The sequence below is a fragment of the Strix aluco genome, chromosome 2 (assembly GCF_031877795.1).
Source record: "Strix aluco isolate bStrAlu1 chromosome 2, bStrAlu1.hap1, whole genome shotgun sequence".
Lineage (NCBI taxonomy): Eukaryota > Metazoa > Chordata > Aves > Strigiformes > Strigidae > Strix > Strix aluco.
The window spans coordinates 63,513,184-63,534,180 of record NC_133932.1 but is presented as its reverse complement, the minus strand read 5'-3'; the positions used below and the strand labels follow the sequence as shown (position 1 = coordinate 63,534,180).

Here is a 20,997-nt window from a genome sequence, read left to right as displayed (position 1 = left end):
AGTTTTTAAGATCAGAATAACTTCAACATGATATCAGCATAGTCAGCCCTCCAGCAAAAAGCCTTGGGGTTTGCAGTTCAGGAATGCTATTGTTAATGCTAATGAATTTTTACATTGCTGTAAGTGTACTGTGGTGGAGGATCCTGATTTTCAAGATTAAATATACTTCAGAAGTTTCCTCTTTAGAGTGTCATAAAGTCTAATAATCTCTTATAATCTTATAAAAAGGAGGCGATTTTAACAGCCTTTTTTGTCTTTAAGTATTAATACTGTCACACCATTCAAAGTGCACAATATCAGCAAAAATTATGTAAACAAAAGTCTTCTTATTAATGAAATAGTTTAAGAAATCATATTTACATGTCCTTGCTCATACTGTCTATTTAACATGTTTATTAATGAAAATTATTTCAGTTTCACTTTAGTCAATTCACTTTCAGAGTATTTCTCACTGATGTTCTCAGTCATCAAATTCCATAGCAGAACAGCTGGTTTTGCCAGAATGTAAACAAGGTTAGCGTTTTTGTTAGGCCTAGGTTATATAAACTTCTTTTCTATACATAAACAATTAATTATGTCTGCACTCGGGTTCACACTGAAGATTTGATTATGAAATAATTTTAAAACACAGAAATTCACTGGTGATATATTTTCAAACCCAACAGTTCACTGAAGAACACTTGAATTTTTCAGTAAAAAAAGAAATTATATGATTTTACTATGTGAAGCCACTATTGCAAGGAAAAGTCTAATAACATATTTGTGATCTTCTTAAAACAAAAACTACCTGAAATTTCTAGGCCTTTAAATGTGGATCATATTGATATATATTTTCCAGGCCTTACATCGGTTTTGTCCTAAAATACTTTGCGTTTCACTGAGACTTAGGGTGGCTCTTCATATCTGCCCCAACACCCATCTGATCAAGAGACAACTAAGAATATAGTTCTCATCCCAGTGAAGATCCCTGAAATCCTTCACTTTCAGCTCTGCCAAAAATTACTAGATATGAGCCCTTGGCTGGTTGAAGCAAACAGAAATATTACCCCTGATATTAGCAAAGCCACGCTACCATTCCTGGCTGTAGACAGATGAGCAGGAGCTCCCTGCCAGTCCAACAAACTGCCTGTGCCTGCAGTTTGTCCATGCTGAGGGTCGGAGCAGGGGAGGTGGGACAGGCTGCTCCCTGCTCACCTGTGAAATGTCCTCAGCTTCTTCCTCAGGAGCATCTCCAGAGTCAGCACCTTCTGCATCAAGAGGCATTTCACAGCAGTCTCCTCTCTGCTGGCCGGGTTAATGCGCTGTGCAGTCAGTCTCCAAACATAGATCTCATGTTTCAGCTCTAAAAAGAAGCAAAATCACTTATCTTAGAAGCACGTATAATGTGTGTGAAACCAGAGGTACACAAAATACGTGTAACGTGCCTGGACTGAAAGCTGTTAAAATTACTAGAATGGTTTCCCAATTATTTTCCACTTAGGAAGCTGCTTTTACCATTCTTTTTCCAGAGATGAAGGGAATGCAAAATAAACAGTAACTTTTCAAAATTTTAAATAAATTAATCTCAAAGTCCTTTTCCAAAGAAAAATAAGTACTGTCTTCAAACACTTGCCGATGCCTTCCACAAGCTTTAGTGCTAAAATTGTAGCACATTCATTTTTCATCAGAAAATAAACTGCCAATATACATTGTTATACAGCTAACAAGATTCCAGTTACTTTGTAGTTAGTAATTAGAGCAAATGCTCCTTCACTGTATTCAGAATGGACAACACGTTTCCATTTACACTCTGTGTTCATACAAGCAATTTTATCAGTGTAAGGCAAAACTGAAATTTAGCACTGTCTTATGGAATATCGTTTAATAACATTTTAAAGGTTTCTTAAGAGGACTTAATTCTTAGGCACTGAAAATATCCATACACATAGCTACCACCACCTGTGTGCTGACCTGAATGATATCTGATCCTGTGTAAGTTCAGACAGACTGATTAACACGTGAAATCAGCCTTCAAAATCTTGTCAGGATTTTCAACACTTTTTGATTTATTTTTTCCAGCATTGTCAAGGCCTTGGGGAAAGACCAAAAAGCATGTGTTCCTGTTCAGGATATACCTTAGACTGGGCATGCCAAAAAAAACCTTTGGATTTTCTAGGAAACCACTAAAGAAATAAAAGCAGAATATTCATTCAGAAACTGTCTGCACAAATGCTTCCTGATGAAGCAACAGGATGTTTCCTCACCCTTTTTCTGTTCCTCTCAAATTTCGTGTTGTTGAAGACAATGTGTCAAGAATTTATACAATTTGTCAAGGCTTTATATCTTAAGATCCCTGTTCAAACAGCAGATTGTTCTTAAGAAATTAATGTGGAAGTCTTTGCACCATCTATATAGACTATATGCATTATTTATCAAAAAATAAATTATGTAATAACATAAGAAATATTTAAACACATTTTGATGTAGGCAGTGATATTAATATTTACTCCTGCAAATCCCTAGTGGTTCATGGTATCTACTATCAAAAAGAGTACTAAACATGCTTAATTCCCCACCCTTCTTTTGTGACCAAGTATTTATAATGCTAATGAAGAGACAATCGTGAAAGATTGACTGACTATACGAGGGAATTAGACTTGACAGAACTCAAATTTTTAAGAGCAAAAGCATGTCCAGAGCCTGAACAGTTGACACAAAAAAAGGGATCTGAACAGCAATTGACTCATATTTTGTATGGTTCATGTCTATAGATGAGCACACATCCATCAAAATGGTAATCTTTGCCTAAGATTTACAATGAAAGACCAGAAATGTGAATTCACACTAAAGTACAATGACAATCCCAGCTTATTAAACAACTAGTGCTCGGCTAAAGCTTTTCTTCCAAGAAGGGATTCATACCTGAACCACAGATATCAAAGAGGTGCAGAATCTACCACTTTCCTTTGTGATATATTTGATGATTCTTGCCAGGAGCATAATCTGACACTAAATTATATTAAAACATGGATGGGTCCTGTTTATCAAAGGATCCACATGACTTTGTGTGGAGACCCTCTCCTGGCCATCATTTACTTTTCCATCAACATTTGTGACACACAGAAATATATCAGCAGTGATTTTGCATTCTATTCCAGAATATAAACAAGAAAGTGACAGAGCTTTAGGCCACAGTTGACCCTCTGCTCCCCACAGAAAGAAAAAAAAAAAAACCCACAGCTCTTTTTGAGGATTAACATCGATGGGAGATGTGCAAAACCCCCATATTTTAAACCTCAGAAATGGTGACATTTTTTCTTTAATAAAATGGCAAGATTAAATTTTAAGTCTCTGAATTTGCATGGTAATTTCTGAAAGAAACTAGTGACTACGTTTGGGGTCTGCTTCAGCTCCACAGTTTCTGGTCAATGGGGCAACAAGCTATTTCAGTTGGCATCTTCCTCCTCATAACATCCACCTTGAAATTGGGCTGAAAATGTGAGCTGGGGAATTGTTCCAAGAGAAAGAGTGTGTTTTTGTCTTTTTCTCTGGCAAACACTCATGAGGCATGATTATCCAGTTCGCTATCCTGCTTTCCCATAGCTTGTCTTTGCTGTAACACCTTTTCTGATCATGTCTGTTCATCCTGCCATAACATTTCCCCCCATCCTTTCCAAGTGAAATTTCACCAAGGGTTTTGCAGATGGAGGAAAGTTGAATCTTTCATCATCTATCCAAGATGCAGATTCCCAGCAGGTATTTTAATACAAAGAATCTTTATCTTCTCTCCTTCAGAAAGAGGCAGCTAGCATCACTGTATCTGTGCCACAAACAATCCCGCAGAGCACAAAGAAGCATGACTTGTGTTGCACATTCCTGTTCCATGTCTGAAGTGCTGTGGGGCTAATCTCCAGGTTCAGCAAGGTCAGCCTGGTGCTTTCTGGTCTATGTTAAAAAATATATGCATGTTTACACATGGCTTTGATCTTGCCTTTATGTACAGCAAGAGCATGCTTGATTTTTCAGTCGTTAGTTTTCTAAACATCCCAAGGATGTGAACATCCAACCCACTGTGGAATTTACTTCAGAGCAAAAATTTTCTTTTGGAAATCAGAACAGTTGATACATCTTTTTATAGTGCAACTACTGTTGCAGTAATAATTTGTGAAGAGGTTTTCTAGGTCATCCCACAGAATGTTTCTCCTATTTCTCTTTCATGCACTCTTATTGTAATAGCCCATTGTGGCATCAGGTGATACATATGTATTAGCAGCAGTCTTTGTTTTGAAGGAAATATAATGCAGGCCCCTGAGGTCAGTGAGAACACTGAACATGGCCAAAAACTTTTGGGCCCTTCCATACTTCTCCCATTTCAGGTCTGCAAACCCATTTGGGGAGCAACCCCTAGAGTTTAGGAACATCTGATATTTTATGACACACTATATTACACATGGACAACAGCTTAATGCAACTACAGGTTCTTATCAATCACTTTGAAATTACTGTTAAGGCAGCGTAAGGGGAGCACTTGGCTGCCCCTAAACGGGAAGGTCCATAAGTTCCTGTCCCCGTGTCAGATGGGATCTAATGGTCATGTTACATCAGGGCAAGCTCATTGCACTCACTCGTCCACCAAAACCCAATCTGCAGGGTTTTCACAGGGTTAGCTTCATGGTGGATCAGCCTACTAACCAATTTATCCCACCACTGATAGGTCTATTGTTAATAATTGAAATGGTATGTGTGTGTCATGCATCTTTCATGGCAGTTTATCATTAAAGCAGCTAAATTAACATTTAACTGCAACTGTAGTAGCAGTAGTTGAAGTGACAGAAGCAAAGCAAAGTTTAGTATGCAGTGATCTGGAGTAAAAGAAGACAGGAGAGCTGCAGCTCAGTCAGGGAAATCAGCCCATTCTGATACTAAAATGTTTGTGAACATGGTACACTCATAAAGCCCACAAGGCACCACAGCAATATAGATAGCATTATTATTTCACAAAAGTTTTTTTTTTCTTTATTCTTTTTCTTTCTTTTTTTTTTTTTTTCCCCAGAAAGTCCATTTCCAACAAGAAAAGAATAATTTTTGGTTTAGTTCTAGGATCAAATAAAGGATCAACAAACATGTAAAACCTATGCTGCTAGTCTGTTCTGCTTTATTAATTTATCATATTTTGCCATGGGGACCTCAGCTATGACATCCTGGACCACTGAATTTAACAGAGTTTCAGCTACTGACCTATGCTGTGACATTTTAGAAAACATTTTCTGCATTTTAGAAAACATTGTTTCATTTTAAAATGCATATTCTTTCTGCAATCTGATAATTAATAGTCAGATTGATTTTCACTTAGAGTAATGACATTCCCTCCCACCTGACTGCCAGTAACAAAGAAGACATCCCCAAAAACTGAGCATAATTAATTGCCAGTCTCAGAATCTGAAAAGGTGAGTCTTGTTAATTGAAGATACTCAGAAGAGCATGACCAACCTTGATGAGATGATAAGAATTATCATGACATGGCAATTTTTAACTTGCAAGTTCACTTATACATTAGCTACCTTTTTGCAAGCAACACAAGTTTGCACTGCTGGGCTGTGACTAACAACATGCAAAGCATGTTCCTCTAAATGTTTTTTTTCTCCACATGCTATTGCTGCTTAACTATTTTCAGTAAGGCAATTATTTTTCTTAGCTAACTTCTCAGAACAAGAATACTTCTGTTTAAATGTTAACTGAAAAGCAAATTAAGTACCATGAATTATAGCTTAATCTAGTAGTAATAATATCTATACCTTCTGGTAATTTTTTTAATCCATGATATTATGTAATTAATCTTCTAACTGTTATTAGATGGTAAGTAAGTGTCATCTCCATTTTAAAAGCACAAAAACTAAGTCAGCAAGATGAAACCCAAGTGTAGAAAGAATTCATACTGAGGGATATTTGGGCCCCTCACTACAAAAAGGACATTGAATTACTCGAGCATGTCCAAAGAAGAGCAACGAAGCTGGTGAAGGGTCTGGAGCACATGTCGTACGAGGAGCGGCTGAGGGAACTGGGGGTGTTTAGTCTGGAGAAGAGGAGGCTGAGATGAGGCTGACCTCATCGCCCTCTACAGCTACCTGAAAGGAGGTTGCAGAGAGCTGGGGATGAGTCTCTTTAATCAAGTAATAAGCGATAGGACAAGAGGGAATGGGCTCAAGTTGCACCAGGGAAGGTTTAGACTAGATATTAGGAAGCATTTCTTTACAGAACGGGTTGTTAGGTGTTGGAATGGGCTGCCCAGGGAGGTGGTGGAGTCCCCATCCCTGGAGGTGTTTAAGAGTGGAGTCGACATAACACTGCGGGATATGGTGTAGTTGGGAACTGTCAGTGTTAGGTTAATGGTTGGACTGGATGATCTTCAATGTCTTTTCCAACCTGGACAATTCTGTGATTCTGTGATATTCCAGCTCAACAACCCATGCCTCTCTCCTAGAGATGGCACCCCTCAACAGAACAGAAGCATAAGGCTCTAATTCTGAAATAAAAAAAAAAAATGCTGAAATGCTCTTGTCTTTATTCCTTTGAGTAGTACAGTTCATCATAGTGGATAAAGATAAGCAGGGGCATAAACATTGCAGGGTCTTCAAAACCACAACAAAACACGCTTTGCCTTATTCAGCTAAATACTCGCAAAGGAATGCACAATGTTGCATAAAGCAATACAAAGCATTTATATAAGCTTTTCAACTCAAAGTCCAACAGCTGGAGCCCCATTTGGTCACCAAGGCACCTAAGGCCAGTTCGGTTGCCCAGCACTGGATTGCATCCATAGCACAGGACTTAGAGGACATCCTCATCCCTGCAGCAAAGCAGCTGGAGCTTGGGCAGAATACTGCAAAGCTCAGAGGGTGTCACACAGCTAAGTCACCTCCCAGAAGTCTTCCTCTGGGCAAGCTGGGGCGGGCTGCAGCAGCCCCAGGAGTTAGGCTGTTCAGAAAGCTTTATTGATTCAAAATGCCGCTGTATTATACTTTCTTTCTGCATAAGACAGGTAAAGTAATATTACAGCTGCATTCTTGTGATGGCTATATTATCAATGCGCTAAGCAAATAATGTGATATTGCAGTGTCAGAATACTATTTTTGTCATCTGAAAACAAGAAAAGAGAGATCAACATTTTCCTCTTTCCAAGGGGAATACTCCATCAACTCTAAAGCAGCACAAAGGACATGTAAAGGATTTTAAATATAAAATGATCTAAAATGTTCAAAAATACAAAAATGTTGAATCTGTGTAAAGCAAATAACTACACTTATTTTCATTCCTGATCATCAGAAGAGCTATTGAAGGTGCAAATAATAAAAGAGAGGGTTTTTTACATTTTCAAATATAAAACCATGACCCTGGTAGATCCTGATATATTATCCAAAAAGTCTGCAGGGACTTTAAGACTAGCTAGTTCCTTTAAGACTGAAAGTCTTACAGTTCCTTAAAATAAAAGACACAATAGGTACCATCAAGATATGATCTTAGATCCCAAGATAATTTGTAAGAAAGTTTCATCTTTTAGTTTAGCATGCTGTTATCCACAGAGTTAAAATGTTAACTATTCATTGTTAATATAGACAACTGGATTGCAGAGAAGAGAAAAAAGAAAAAAAAAAAATCAACATTTCCCTGATCCGCATTGTCCTTCAAGATTTAAAAATGCTTCCCATATATTCCCATGAATTTAGCATCCTGGGTGAGGACTGTAGAGTGAAATGCATATTGCAAACTGTCATCCAGATTGAGCCTGGAGTTGAATGCTTAAAAATATCTTGAAATATTCCTTTCTTTGAACATTATTCTCTGCATAATCTGCCTGCTGGTTTCCTCACCTGTACCAACTTTCAAGTAAGGACAACCCACTACTGTCAACATTACAATTAAAATACCAATAATGCTTTACTGGAAGTTAGTAAAGTACCTACATAGGTTCAGAAGCACCTCAGGATTGAGATTTGCTGATGTACTTCATCCAGCTAGGTACTTGATGTACCTCTCACTGATTCTAGCAAGAAATGGTTCCTACAGTTACAAAAATGTTACTAACTAAAATAGAGCTAACGACTGTTCTCTGATCCCGAGCAGCACATGTAGCTGTATTGATGCTACATAACACCTTACCCTGGGTCCCCTCTGTGCCCCTAGACATTATTATTATTATTTTATGTGGGATTTTTTCAATTCAAATTGTCTGAAGCAGAATTGGTGTTTTCTTGCAAGTCATCACAGTAGTTCTTCCCCAGCATTAAACCAAAAGGTTGTACATCACACTGCAGGGCATGGCGTGAGAGCACGCACTACTGTTAGAGGACGCAGAGGCCACCCCAACATCCCATGCCCTGAGAAAGCAATAAAGGTGTTAACCCTTTAACAATGGCCACCTGCCCTGGGGACCATTCTCCCAGGCAGGCATCGCAGAGCTGCGACAGGCAAGGGGGTTCACGTGGACAAAATAATAATGACAGCAGTGAGCTATACCTTCTGGTCAGTCACATGCAGCACAAAGTACTAGAGCAGACATTTGTAGTCACTGTGGGACACGGAGGGGGAAACTCACCAGACATTAAGTGCTAGATGAGTTTTCAGTTTTACCTTGTTTTCTCTCTTGACCATCCCCTTAGCTCTGCCATTCTTTGCAGAGTTTCACGCAAAATGAGGCACTATGTGAGCAGTACGTACTCTAAGTCCAGGAACAATGCCTGGACATCTTGCAGGCAGCACAGTCCTGTCAATTGTACATGTCTGACAACCCTCAATTACCTCTCCTCTACTTCTTTACTTTTCTAGACTTTCTACCTTTTCACTGCTGGTCTTGTACGTCTTTTTTCCTCTCCTCCTCTCCTTTTTCTTGTCTTAGAGAAGCAGCTGTAAAGCTCCACACAGAAGAAAGAAACAGATTTGCTCACTCATCTGGTTACCACATTTCACGTTGTGGGAAACAGCACCGTGTTTTTCACACATTAAGCACTTTACACATGACTATGATTAATTAGAAAATTCCTTCTGTTGTCAGCTTTGCATACTGACTATCATACTACCATAGCAGTATTTTCCCAGCTGCTGTAGACAGTGAGCTACACCAGAGAGAATAATGTGCTCCCCCCTCTCCTGGCATCACCACTCCTGCTTCAATGGTGAGTCTCTCTTTCAGCCAACAAAACAATCAGAAACTGGAGCAAGCAACACAGGGGAAATGGGGAGCTGGTGCCAAATAAGTTGTTGTGCTAAGAGAAAGCTCCTCCTCTTTGGCAAAAATGGCAGTAATAATACTTGTCACTAGACCGTGTGCCATACTTTGTACTGAGAATAGTCACCTTCCCAAACACTGAGCTCCAGATCTCCACAGCTAGATAGCTGAGACACAGTAGTTTATTGTCATGCTTCCCAGGGACTAAATAATATATTGTTAACCCTTAAGGGAGGTAAAAACTTTGGTTTCGAGTTTTGGGGCGGGAGGGGAATAGCAAATTTAATTCCTCTTACACTCATATATTACTATTTCCCCCTATATATTCTTTTGGGAAAGTATATATATACTTTTTAAACCTTCTCAGCTTACTGTCCTAATCCTAGCATCTTTTTCTGCATCACGCAGTTCAAGGTGCAGGTTTATCAGCTGCAAGTCACACTCAAAAAGTCCTCAAAATGTCCCTTCATTCTTAAAAAGCATTTTATTTTCTCTCTCACAACTGAGTTCAGAATCTTTTTTCTTTTGAAATATGCCCCACTTCTAGCCACCGCAGGTAGACAGCGGCTCCTGGGGAAGGAACATGTGTTTTTCTGCTGCACAGGTGCTGCAGCTCACTCTGAAAGCCAACAATTGTCTGTTCTTAAAATTAGTGTTTATCCATTCTCAGTAATCTGTGTACCCCAAAGCAACAGAAAAATCTTAAAACATGTGGCATACAGGGAAAAAAAAATCTGTGGAGAATAATATACCAGTTAAGTCTCACATATTTTTTTTAATTGCTAGTTGGGGGCAGGGTGAGGGAAGGCTGGTATTTAGTTGATTAAAACAGCTACTTCAAATAAGCCATGTGAAGTTATCACAGAATCATTGCAAGCTGAGATGGAAGGACCTCTGAAAGCACCTTGAAGCATATTCTGCAAATCCAGACCACAACAGCTACCTCCTGATGGAGCTGTGTTGGTTGCTTTCTCTTCCCTTTTCACAGAAATTTTCAGTAGAAAGAGTAGCTCTTCAGCATTTGCTCTAATTGAACAGCTACTGATTAGCTTTGCAGCAATGGAGGAGCAGCTGATTATAAGAACACATGGTATACTGATTAGGAGACTGCTACATCTGAACATACTAAGCTGCAAGTAACAAAGATTACAGACAGATGAATTGCGGGAAATACGCTAGCCAGTGTTTCACTAGTGCAGTGTTTCATTGGCAAAAAATTACATCAGCAAATAAATTGTACTATTCAAATTAATAAAAAAATTGTTATGTATACTTGATTTCTTAAAAATCCCAAACATATGCTTTAAAAGTTTAGAGATAAAAGAAAATATAATAATTCTATTTTCTAAAATATATATTCACAAAATAATGCTATTACATCACAATTGCTCACAGCTGACAGAACAAATTTTCTGACTGTTTAGATATTACTTATCTCAGGACACCTTGCAAGTTGGCACTTTTAAAGATAATTTAAATATATAACAACTGTAGTTATTCATGGAAATGTCCATGAAGATATGACTTTTATCAGAAAATAAGAAATTAATAAAAAACAAATTAATTCTTTTTAAATAAGAAAGTTGGAAAGTTACAAAAAAATGCTGAATACCAAAGATTTAATAATATATATCCAAGCAATAAAGAAAAGTAATCATTTTTTTATAATGATGCATAATTACAAAGGATTTTATCTGGGAGCTTGCAAAGGTTTCTTTCCTCTCCAGCAAAAAGACAATTCCTTTCCCAGAGATGATCTCTTCCACAAAGGATTCTCATTCTTGAGCCCTGTGTAGAACAGGTAGAAACTTGCTCTATATTTAGCATTTTGATATAGAATCATAGAATTATAGAATGGTTTGGGTTGGAAGGGACCTTTAACGGTCATCTAGTCCAACCCTCCTGCAATAAGCAGGCACATCTTCAACTACATCAGCTTGCTCATAGCCCCATCCAGCCTGACTTTGAATGTTTCCAGGGATGGGGCATCTATCACCTCTCTGGGCAATCTGTTCCAGTGTTTCACCACCCTCATCCTTATATCTAGTCTGAGTCCACCCTCTTAGTTTAAAACCACTACCTCATGTCCTATCACTACAGGCCCTACTAAAACTCACAGAATCACAGAATCATCTAGGTTGGAAAAGACCTTGAAGATCGTCTAGTCAAACCATTAACCTAATACTGACAGTTCCCAACTACACCATATCCCTCAGCGCTATGTCAACCCGACTCTTAAACACCTCCAGGGATGGGGACTCCACCACCTCCCTGGGCAGCCCATTCCAACACCTAACAACCCGTTCTGTAAAGAAATGCTTCCTAATATCTAGTCTAAACCTTCCCTGGTGCAACTTGAGCCCATTCCCTCTTGTCCTATCGCTTATTACTTGGTTAAAGAGACTCATCCCCAGCTCTCTGCAACCTCCTTTCAGGTAGTTGTAGAGGGCGATGAGGTCTCCCCTCAGCCTCCTCTTCTCCAGACTAAACACCCCCAGTTCCCTCAGCCACTCCTTGTAAGACCTGTGCTCCAGACCCTTCACCAGGTTCGTTGCCCTTCTTTGGACACGCTCGAGTAATTCAATGTCCTTTTTGTAGTGAGGGGCCCAAAACTGAACACAGTAATCGATGTGCGGCCTCACCAGTGCCGAGTACAGGGGTAAGATCACTTCCCTGTCCCTGCTGGCCATGCTATTTCTGATACAAGTCCATCCATATCTTTCATATAAGCACCCTTTAAGTACTGAAAGGCCACAACAAGGTCCCCCAGAGCTTTCTCTTCTCCAGGCTGAACAACCCCAACTTTCTCAGTCTGTCCTCATAAGGGACATGCTCCAGCCCCCCGATCATCTTCACAGCCCTCCTCTGAACTCAAACCAACAGGATCATGTCCTTCTTATAATGGGCACCCCAAAGCTGAACACAGTACTCCAGGTGGGGTCTCATGAGAGTGGAGTAGAGGGGGAGAATCACCTCCCTCAACTTGCTGGCCACACTTCTCTTGATGCAGCCCAGGATACAGTTGGCCTTCTGGGTTGTGAGCACACATTGCTGGGTCCTGTCCAGCTTTTCATCTACCATTACAAAGAGAAGGAGCAATAGGAACATGAGCCAGCTCCCCACCTGTTCAGATTATGCATTTCAGTAGTCTACTGAGGACAACTTGGGAGTGGATATGGTTTACCTCATAAATTTTTCACCTCTCTTCCAAGTACTAACTTTGACCAGACTAGTAGGAAGATCACTCACCCATGCTTATTATTAATTTTTTTATGGATTTTAGGTAATGATGCCTTCCCATAAGACAAAAGTCAACATTAATTATTTCAAATTGACAAATTTAAGGCACATGAGAGGAGGGGAGGGGAGGGGAGGGGAGGGGAGGGGAGAGGAGAGGAGAGGAGAGGAGAGGAGAGGAGAGGAGAGGAGAGGAGAGGAGAGGAGAGGAGAGGAGAGGAGAGGAGAGGAGAGGAGAGGAGAGGAGAGGAGAGGAGAGGAGAGGAGAGAGCATCCCTTTCTGCATGCTAGCACTGCCTATTTTCAGTGATTTACTTTCTCTAAAGACATTCCTGGCACTCAATATAAAATTCTAGATATTTGAATGGGAACTGACGAAATGTAAACTGAGGTGAGTGTTCTATTGGTAAAGTCTTTCCTCTCGTTGACCCAGAAGTATATAGTCAATAGATTTATTTACCTGGTAAGGAAGACTTCTTGCAACACCTTCCCTTGGTATGAGAAGGCAGGAAAAGAAGATTCTTGATGGTTTTCTGAAAAATCTTACTTTGTAGTGTCAGAGAAAAATAAATATCTAGACATTTTGTGCACTGAGTTCATTGCTTTATTTCTCTTGCTCTCAGGATCCAAGGGTACAGAAAGTCTCAGCTGTTTTACAATGACACAGTAATGAAAATTCATATTTCATATGAGGCAAATATATAGAAGGAAAAGTCTCCTTAATTGTCTTAGAAAACAGTTAAGTATTATCACCTCTAGAACACCTCAAAAATGCTTTGGTTCTTAACACTGGGAAAGACTTTGGCCCCTAAACTATGAACAAGTAGGCTGAGCATGTCTTGTGCTGAAGTCCCTCAAAACCAAATGTCTGCACAGAACTAACTTCCTAAGCAGTGAAGTCTCTTCTCTGACCTTTCTAACAGATGGGATTCAAGAGACATAGTACAATCCACTGAGGAGAGGACAGTCACTTCTGTCTTTTTAATAAAATCCTACTCCTAAAGCTAATTGTCCCTGGAACAAGGCATTACTACATGTGGTACTCATTTTGCCTAAATTAGTTAGCTGTCACGAAGATCTCTACCATTGAGTTAGTCACCTTGGACTCCCCTTATACTCAAAAGAGAGAAATAAACTTTTGGGAGCTGCAATATATCTGTTCTATTGTAGACAGCTATATTAGTCTTTAGAAGGGCTTATCTTTCTCCACAGATTATAAATGGAGGCAAGTTCTATCAACCATTTCAAAAGTTGTCCTCTCCATGCTAAACAGACCCCATGCACACAGGTTCAGAGATGTCATACAGCACATGAAAACATGTGTTGCATGGTCAGTGGAAGCCTGAATCCTGTCTGCTGCAGCCAAAAGTGAAAAAAAACATCAGTCACAGGGAAGAAAATTATACTCGACTATCTTTGTACAAAGCTTGCTAAGAAATTATACTTAGTGAATTATTTCTTACCTCATAAAGAAATTGTGAAAGTTCAGCATTTACTAAGTTTAACCAATGAAACAGAAGCCTGAGAACAATTATGAAAACTTCAAAACAACTGAATGGAAAGGCATAAAAGCATGAAGACAAAAAGGGACCAACATACTCAACAGCAATTAAAACAACTTTACCAATACCTCTAGAGACTACTGAGGTGAGCAACCTAAAAAAGACATAGATTTAGTCCTACTGAATTATAGAAATTATACACCAGGGAAATTTAGGGTTGAAAGAGCCACAGAGACAAGCTGGAAAGAACTTGGAAAGTTCTACTCTTGATGAAATGTCTTTCACTGACCATAGACCAGGAAAAGATTGCTGAAAAAATCCAGTGGAAGAAAACCAGCAGTGAGGGAATGCATCAGTGCACTACGCCTGTCATAAGGGAAACCTGGGATATTTCTAACGCTAGTTTGTGAACTCAGCACCCTGAGCAGGTGTTGTCTGTTGTGATACAGAACACCCTGGCATTCAAGCCTGTGACTATAAATGATGCAAAATATCCCTATAAATTTTGAAAGATATTTAATAATTCATGTCAACACCTCAACCTTTGCACCAGAAAAACATCCATATCTAAAAGTCAGAAAATATCACAACTAAAAGTAAAATCTAAATTATTAGTGAAAAAAATAATGTTCAGAGACTGAGTGGTCACTTCCATCTGAGGACAACATTGTAGTAAGCACTATTCAGTTTCTATTTAGCATATATTCACTGTAGTGATAATAAAAATGTTTTCATGCTCACACTTACCAACAATTTCACTTGGCTCCTTATTGTAAAGTTTTTTGTTCCAGTAAAGCAGTCTAAGAAAAGGAAAGGAGACCAGAACAACAAGGCAAATGCCAACAAACATATGTCCTGTGAAGGCTGCGAAATCCAATCCCTGGAAATAAAAATGAAAACCTAAATTAAAAATCGGTTATTTTTCTATATTACTTACAGAGAAAAGTATTCAACTATATGTACTTTAAAAATCAATAATAAATATAAAACAATAAAGTAAGTTCCAAGTACAGTATATGCTATATTTCATCTGTTTCAAATAGACGAGCCACATTACAATTTAATTCAGAGAAGTAAAAAAATAACATTAGGAGTTATTCTGAAATACATTTTGTGTTCCTGATATGGATAGGAAAAAAAAAAAAAAAAAAAAACACCAAACTGAATCATTAACTTTCACTTTTTACTTAAATCACTATAAATTTGTTTTAAATCACACTGAATCACAGAAATAGTTCAATTTTAATTATCAGCTTTTGTTTTAAACTTATGACAACATGGATTTGATTTTTACAATAATTCTATCTGAACCAGAATTTCATCTAAATTCACAAATATTATTCGATAATAAAAACATTATATGTCAATATTCTGTTTATTTTCCTGCCCGGTTAATAAATGGACATATTTCTTTACATTTTGCATAATGAAACCCTTTAATAAAGGGGTTCTCAAAATGTTAGGCAGAATATATTAAAAAGCTACTGTTTTAAGCAGTAAGAATGAATAGTGGCAACCTGCCCTAAAACTTGAAAGTTAGTCATGCCTTGAGTAGGATGTTGGACTAGATGACCTCCAGGGCCCCTTTCAACTGAATTATTCCATGATTCCATATTACACACACTGTAGTGGATCAGGGTTAGCCTTTGGACTGGGAACTTCTGAAGTAGCCTGTCCAAAAGAAGTTGTCCATGAAGCTCCAAGGCGGATCATATCCAAGTACTCTGGTAGCAAGGAACTGTCTTATATTCACAAAGCAAAGGCTGTCTGAACTGGTGATCCCAGCCGAGTCTCTCCGTGACACTTGAAAGAAAGTATGGTCCAAGCCCTGGATAACTCAGGTTGTCCAAACTGAATTTTCAGATCATCCACCAGTTTCCCAGAGACTTTAGAAAGTCATGAAATCTCCCTGTGCCACATCTCTATGACTCTATAGTGACTTGTTTTTTACCAAATACTGTGTGCAACTTACAGACCTTTCTCTAATGTCAATACATATTAAAAACAGCTTCCCATGCAGCATTAGCTTATATTACCTCCTGTGTATCAAGACCACTGGGGACTTACTACCCTAAATGTGTGGTCTTCTATATTGTCTCCTACTAAAAGAATTTATGTGGAAATGTCCCAGCTGAGAGGTCTCTGGTTCAAAAAAGGAAAAAAATGCTTCTCTATTGCACCACAGGGCATAATAAAAAGACACATGACACAAGAAACTGATTAAAGTCATAAAGAACTTTCATAGCCAGATAAAGATTAGTGCTCTTTTGCAAAAAATCCATAGTTTGCAGACAGTTAAATAAATCTCAAAACACAAATACGCAGACCTAGGATTAGAATTTCATCCTATTAAAAACACAGGTTTCAGCTTCATGAGATAAAGAAAATCATCCTTAGTTGCTATTTAATTGTAGATTCCCTGCCTCTTCTACTCTCCAGCCACTAAAAGGTGAAACTATATACCTGTTCATTCACTGGCCTTTCATTATAACTCAGCTACTGCCATTTCTTTTATGAAAGTAGAAGGAAGACACTTCAGGAATTGGAAAAAGGATTATTTTAAGAATCGGACAGAAAAACATGATACCCCAAAGGAAAATAATATACCTTCATTCAGTTTGCCTACATAATAGGTCAGCCAGTCACAAATCTGACATCTCTGCAAGACAGATTTTACAAGTCAATTTTTATAAATGTTCAGAAAGATTGGCCTCTGGGCTTCAAGTTATGATTCAGAGCTACAGGAGACATTTCTATGAAGGATAAACAACATTCATAACTCCAGAAAATTTACAAATACCAATGAGAAAAAAAATAATTGAAAATCTGCAAAGGCTCAATGTTTGTAAGACCTGTCCCCAAAGTATACAGAGTCCGTATCCCCCATGTGTATGTCCTTAATTACAGCCATTTAAAATTGTCAGTAAGTCTAATTTATATATGGGTTGCCTCTAAGCTTGTAGCCAAAAAGAAAGATCAGAAAATTTTGGCCAAAAAAATCAAAATCCTTAAAAGCAAGGTGAACTGGCCTTGGTTTGGAAATTTCTCAAGTATTGACAGTGTGCCACTAAACAGTTCAGGCAGTATGCAAAGTAAGTATTCAGTTTTCTATGGTCTCTAAAATGTCCTAAGGAGAGGTAGGAAGCTGAAAGGAATTAAGCTGTAAAAACACTGAAGCTACACCAGCCAAAATATCAATGCCTAAATCTGACTGGAAAAAATTTTATTCTCTGAAAAACAAAATGACTGGGACACAGCTGGTTGAGGAGCAATAGAGTAATTAGAGGTGGTCAGAATATACTCAAACCAGAATTACCAGAAGCAGGAAAATTACTTTTGCACTCAATCTAGTTTTACAAAGAGCAGTGGAGATGAAGCTTTTCTTAGGCTGGCAGTAATGTGTCCATGACACGAAGAAGGATGCCAGCTACCAGGCAGAGTATGCCAGCAGAAATTCTCTGCAGAGATACTCCAGCATAAAGATAATTGCTAATGTAGTAAATAAAAAAGAGAAATAGGAACCCAAAGAATCCTTTGAAACTCTTGAGTTTATATATGTGAAGTCTCCATCATATATTAATGGGATTTGAATTTAAGGAAGTGGCTCGTTGGAAACAAATGCAAAAATGTACAAAGTCACTTGCCTCTACATTTTGAATATCACACCAGTTTCAGAGCAAAACAATTGCGTTTTGTTACTGAAATGCCACAATGCAGAAGCTTCTCAAACAAAAAATACAGCACAAGAAATGTGTCACTTGAAACCAACGAAACTAATTTCTCTATGAAAAGGAAAATCACATCAACCTAGAAGGCAAACTAAAATGCTGAGGTTAAGAAGGAGGTCTCAGATCTGACTAATAGTTGAAAGGAGTTGAAATGAGATGGAGATCACAATGCTCTTAAAAAAAAATCAGGATTAACAAAGCTTTGTGACATAAGAGTTGACACAGATGAGCCTTAAAAGTGATTTGCAGACACCATCACAAGAGAAAAAAATTGTCTGCTAGATTTTTTGGCATCCTATCCAGGAGCTTACCCAAACTTTTCAAAGAGAGTAGCTGGGCTGAGATTCAGGATTTTGTTAAACTTCATAATATCACTCCATTGATCTTTCTTATCTCTGAGATCCCTGAGGAAAAAGAAAACATGCTGCTCTGCTGCAACTGCAGAACAGCTTTCCAATTCAGCTGAAACAAATCGTTTTCTAACACGGAGCGTGCTTATTTCAGGAAAGAGCTTGCATGACTTTTGTCTGTGATAGTGAAAGGCTGGATTTGATTAACTTCCCATCCCTTGCTCCTGGCTTTCCTCCCCATATTACCTCCATGCATTGATCCACAAGAGCCAGTGAGTAAAAATGAATCCTGATGATCGTTAGCCTTGGACAACTGGTATCCTGTAGCCATGAGGAGGCTGAGGACCACCAAGTGCTCTCCTTTTTATGGCTGATATCAGAGTGGCTCATGGTGAAAAACAGACCACTGCCCACCCTGATGCTTTGGGCTGGGTGTTTCTCACCAGCCTCTTTGAAGTACACAGAATATTCTTTCAGGGAAGGAGAAGGCATTGTCAGGTAGTTAGTAGTCAACTGGCAGTCTGCGGAGAACTTTAAGAGACTAAAGTGTTTACACTGTACCACAGATACAAACAATGCTGCAGAGGATACCAAGATGGTAGTACAGTTGCTCCTGTCCCCTTTTCCACACCCTAGAAAGGGCAGGCAACATCTCCACAGAGCTTACATTCATAACCTTTGTGGCTGTGGATAACACATTTTATACCTCCTGAGTCCTCTGCACAGCTGGGGCCAGGATTCAGCCTTGTAAAAATACATTGAAGTGCTCCACATGTCTGCTGCATACAACAAAATGTCATTTTCATAAAGATTTTCTTTTTCCTGCACAATAGACTGAAATAAAATTGGCATGCACAATAGGCAAGAAATACTTTTCTTCCAGGAGTTTTCAATCCATCAGATAAATACAATACATGCTTCAAATGTCCCTTACTTGAGGCTATGCTGATTGTGTTAAATTTCTCCCATTTCCCAGTCAACAGAAAATCTAAAGATTTTATTTTAGCAAGACAACAGCCTAAAGGTTCCACTGTCGACAGATTCAGAGCTGAAACAGAGTGGGCATCTTTCCTTGGTTTACAGTTTTAAAGGCAAAGTCAAATATATCAATTTCATATGAGCAGGAAGCATCATACCGTTTTCCTTAAATGCTAAATTTCTATCATCCTGATAATAATTTTTTTTTATTGCTTTTGGAGGTGTGAAATTAACTGCTAGTAATTCAGACCTTTCCAGAAGAAATCTGCCATTTTAGAGCAAAGAGAAAGCAAAAATTATAGCTAGGTGCAGTGGTTCAGGAAGCAGCCAATACTGTGCTTCTAGCCAGAATGACCTTTACTTAATATTTTAAAACTAATAAAATTAGGCAGAGCAAAAGTCATTTATTATTTCCACACTGGTTTAAACATCGCTTCTAGCTGAGTGACTGAGATGTAAGTTATCTCAGGGGGAACTGCTCATGATGTCACCATCAGAAATCACTGATTGTTTAACATTGTTACATGTAGATAATGCTTATCTGAGACATTGACGAACCTCCCTTTTTGTCTTGCACTATACTCTTTAATGATTAATACATGCAGAGATGGGGAAAAAATCTGAAATCAGTCATAAATCCATAAATTTTATTTCATATTCCTTACCTAGGATTTCATTTTTTCTTGAGAAAAAGAATCAATGAAACATTGACGGTAAGGGTAGGGATTCAACAAATTGATTAAAAGTTTTAACAGTCTTGTATCCAGCAATATATATATATGTATTTGGATATATATACCCACAAATAGCCTAGTAAACTACAGGAATCCTTTTCACAATCTGCCAGTGCTTGAAATACCATTACAGATTCATGTATAGAATTTTATCTCTTCCATTTTTCAGAATTATCTACTTTTATTCATAAATTTTTGGTAGCACAACTTTACATGAAATATAATCAGCTAACATCGCATCATGCTAAATTTCAGCATGAAGGCTGAAAGTCTGCAAAAGGCAGAACAGGAGAACCTGATGGCTGTTCATTTTCCAGGGCATTCCTGTTAAGTGACAGGAAGAACTCTGAGTGGGATGCTGAAACCCCAACATTGTCAGCACATATCAGGTTAACAGTACAAGCTTTATCACATGCTAACAAAGACAGTAAATAAGAGGATATAATTCAGTGGCTAGCACATGGTAAAACTGCCTTTGCTCTTATCATGACTTCTTTTAGGCAGATTAAAGCTAGATACACTAGTGCACACTGTGTTCACACCATTGTTTTGTTCTGGAGACTTATTCACCATCCATCCTCTAAAGAACTTGTAATCACAGTCTAAATTTAGAGCACAAGCAACTTCTGGTTTCAAAGGTGTGACTGTAGATACTAGTGAAGTTCCCAAATATAGAGGACTCAATGTTCAACCTTTCTGAAAGCAATGACCGTTTTGAACTTGTTCATGCCCTATTCTGCATGTAAAAATGGAGTTCCCAACGTGTGAAGTACATATCTCTTCAAGATAAAAATATAATTTTGCTAACAATGGCCATTCAGTAGCAGTATTCTGAAGGTAATAAAAAAATTCAAAAAAGGTTTGTATTCACTGAATGAGTTTTTCATTTGCTCTTAATAAATCTCTTATTTTCCTTCCCTAAAATCACAACATAAATGTTATTTTGTGAAACTTTTTCCAACTCCAACTAAGAACAAGCAAGAGTACAACAAATCTTCCTCTCTTATGCAAACGTTCCACTGGTTCCAGGCATATAGGGAATACGTCAGTATTATAAATTAACCACTGCTACAAAGAAAAAATCCTTTTGGCATCCATTTGCATCTCAAGACAAATAAGCAGACTTATCCCTACATTTTAATGAGTAAACTGTAACAAAAAGCTTACTTATTCAAACAGACTTTAAATAAAATGTTCTAAATATGACATGAGTTTTCCCCAGAACCTAGGGAAAAAATTTCTCCAGCACTACAGTAAACAAAGAAT

General features: G+C 38.2%; 1 protein-coding gene across 1 annotated transcript in view; it reads right to left on the bottom strand.

Annotated features, from left to right (window-relative positions):
• Positions 1-20,997, bottom strand: part of OCA2 (OCA2 melanosomal transmembrane protein) — a 192,961-nt gene that overhangs the window by 98,661 nt on the left and 73,303 nt on the right. Inside the window, exons 14-15 of the mRNA XM_074816908.1 lie at positions 14,689-14,821; positions 1,195-1,342 (exon numbers count right to left, since the gene is read on the bottom strand). Coding sequence (XP_074673009.1) covers positions 1,195-1,342; positions 14,689-14,821 — 281 coding nt within the window. The remainder of the gene's footprint in view (positions 1-1,194; positions 1,343-14,688; positions 14,822-20,997) is intronic.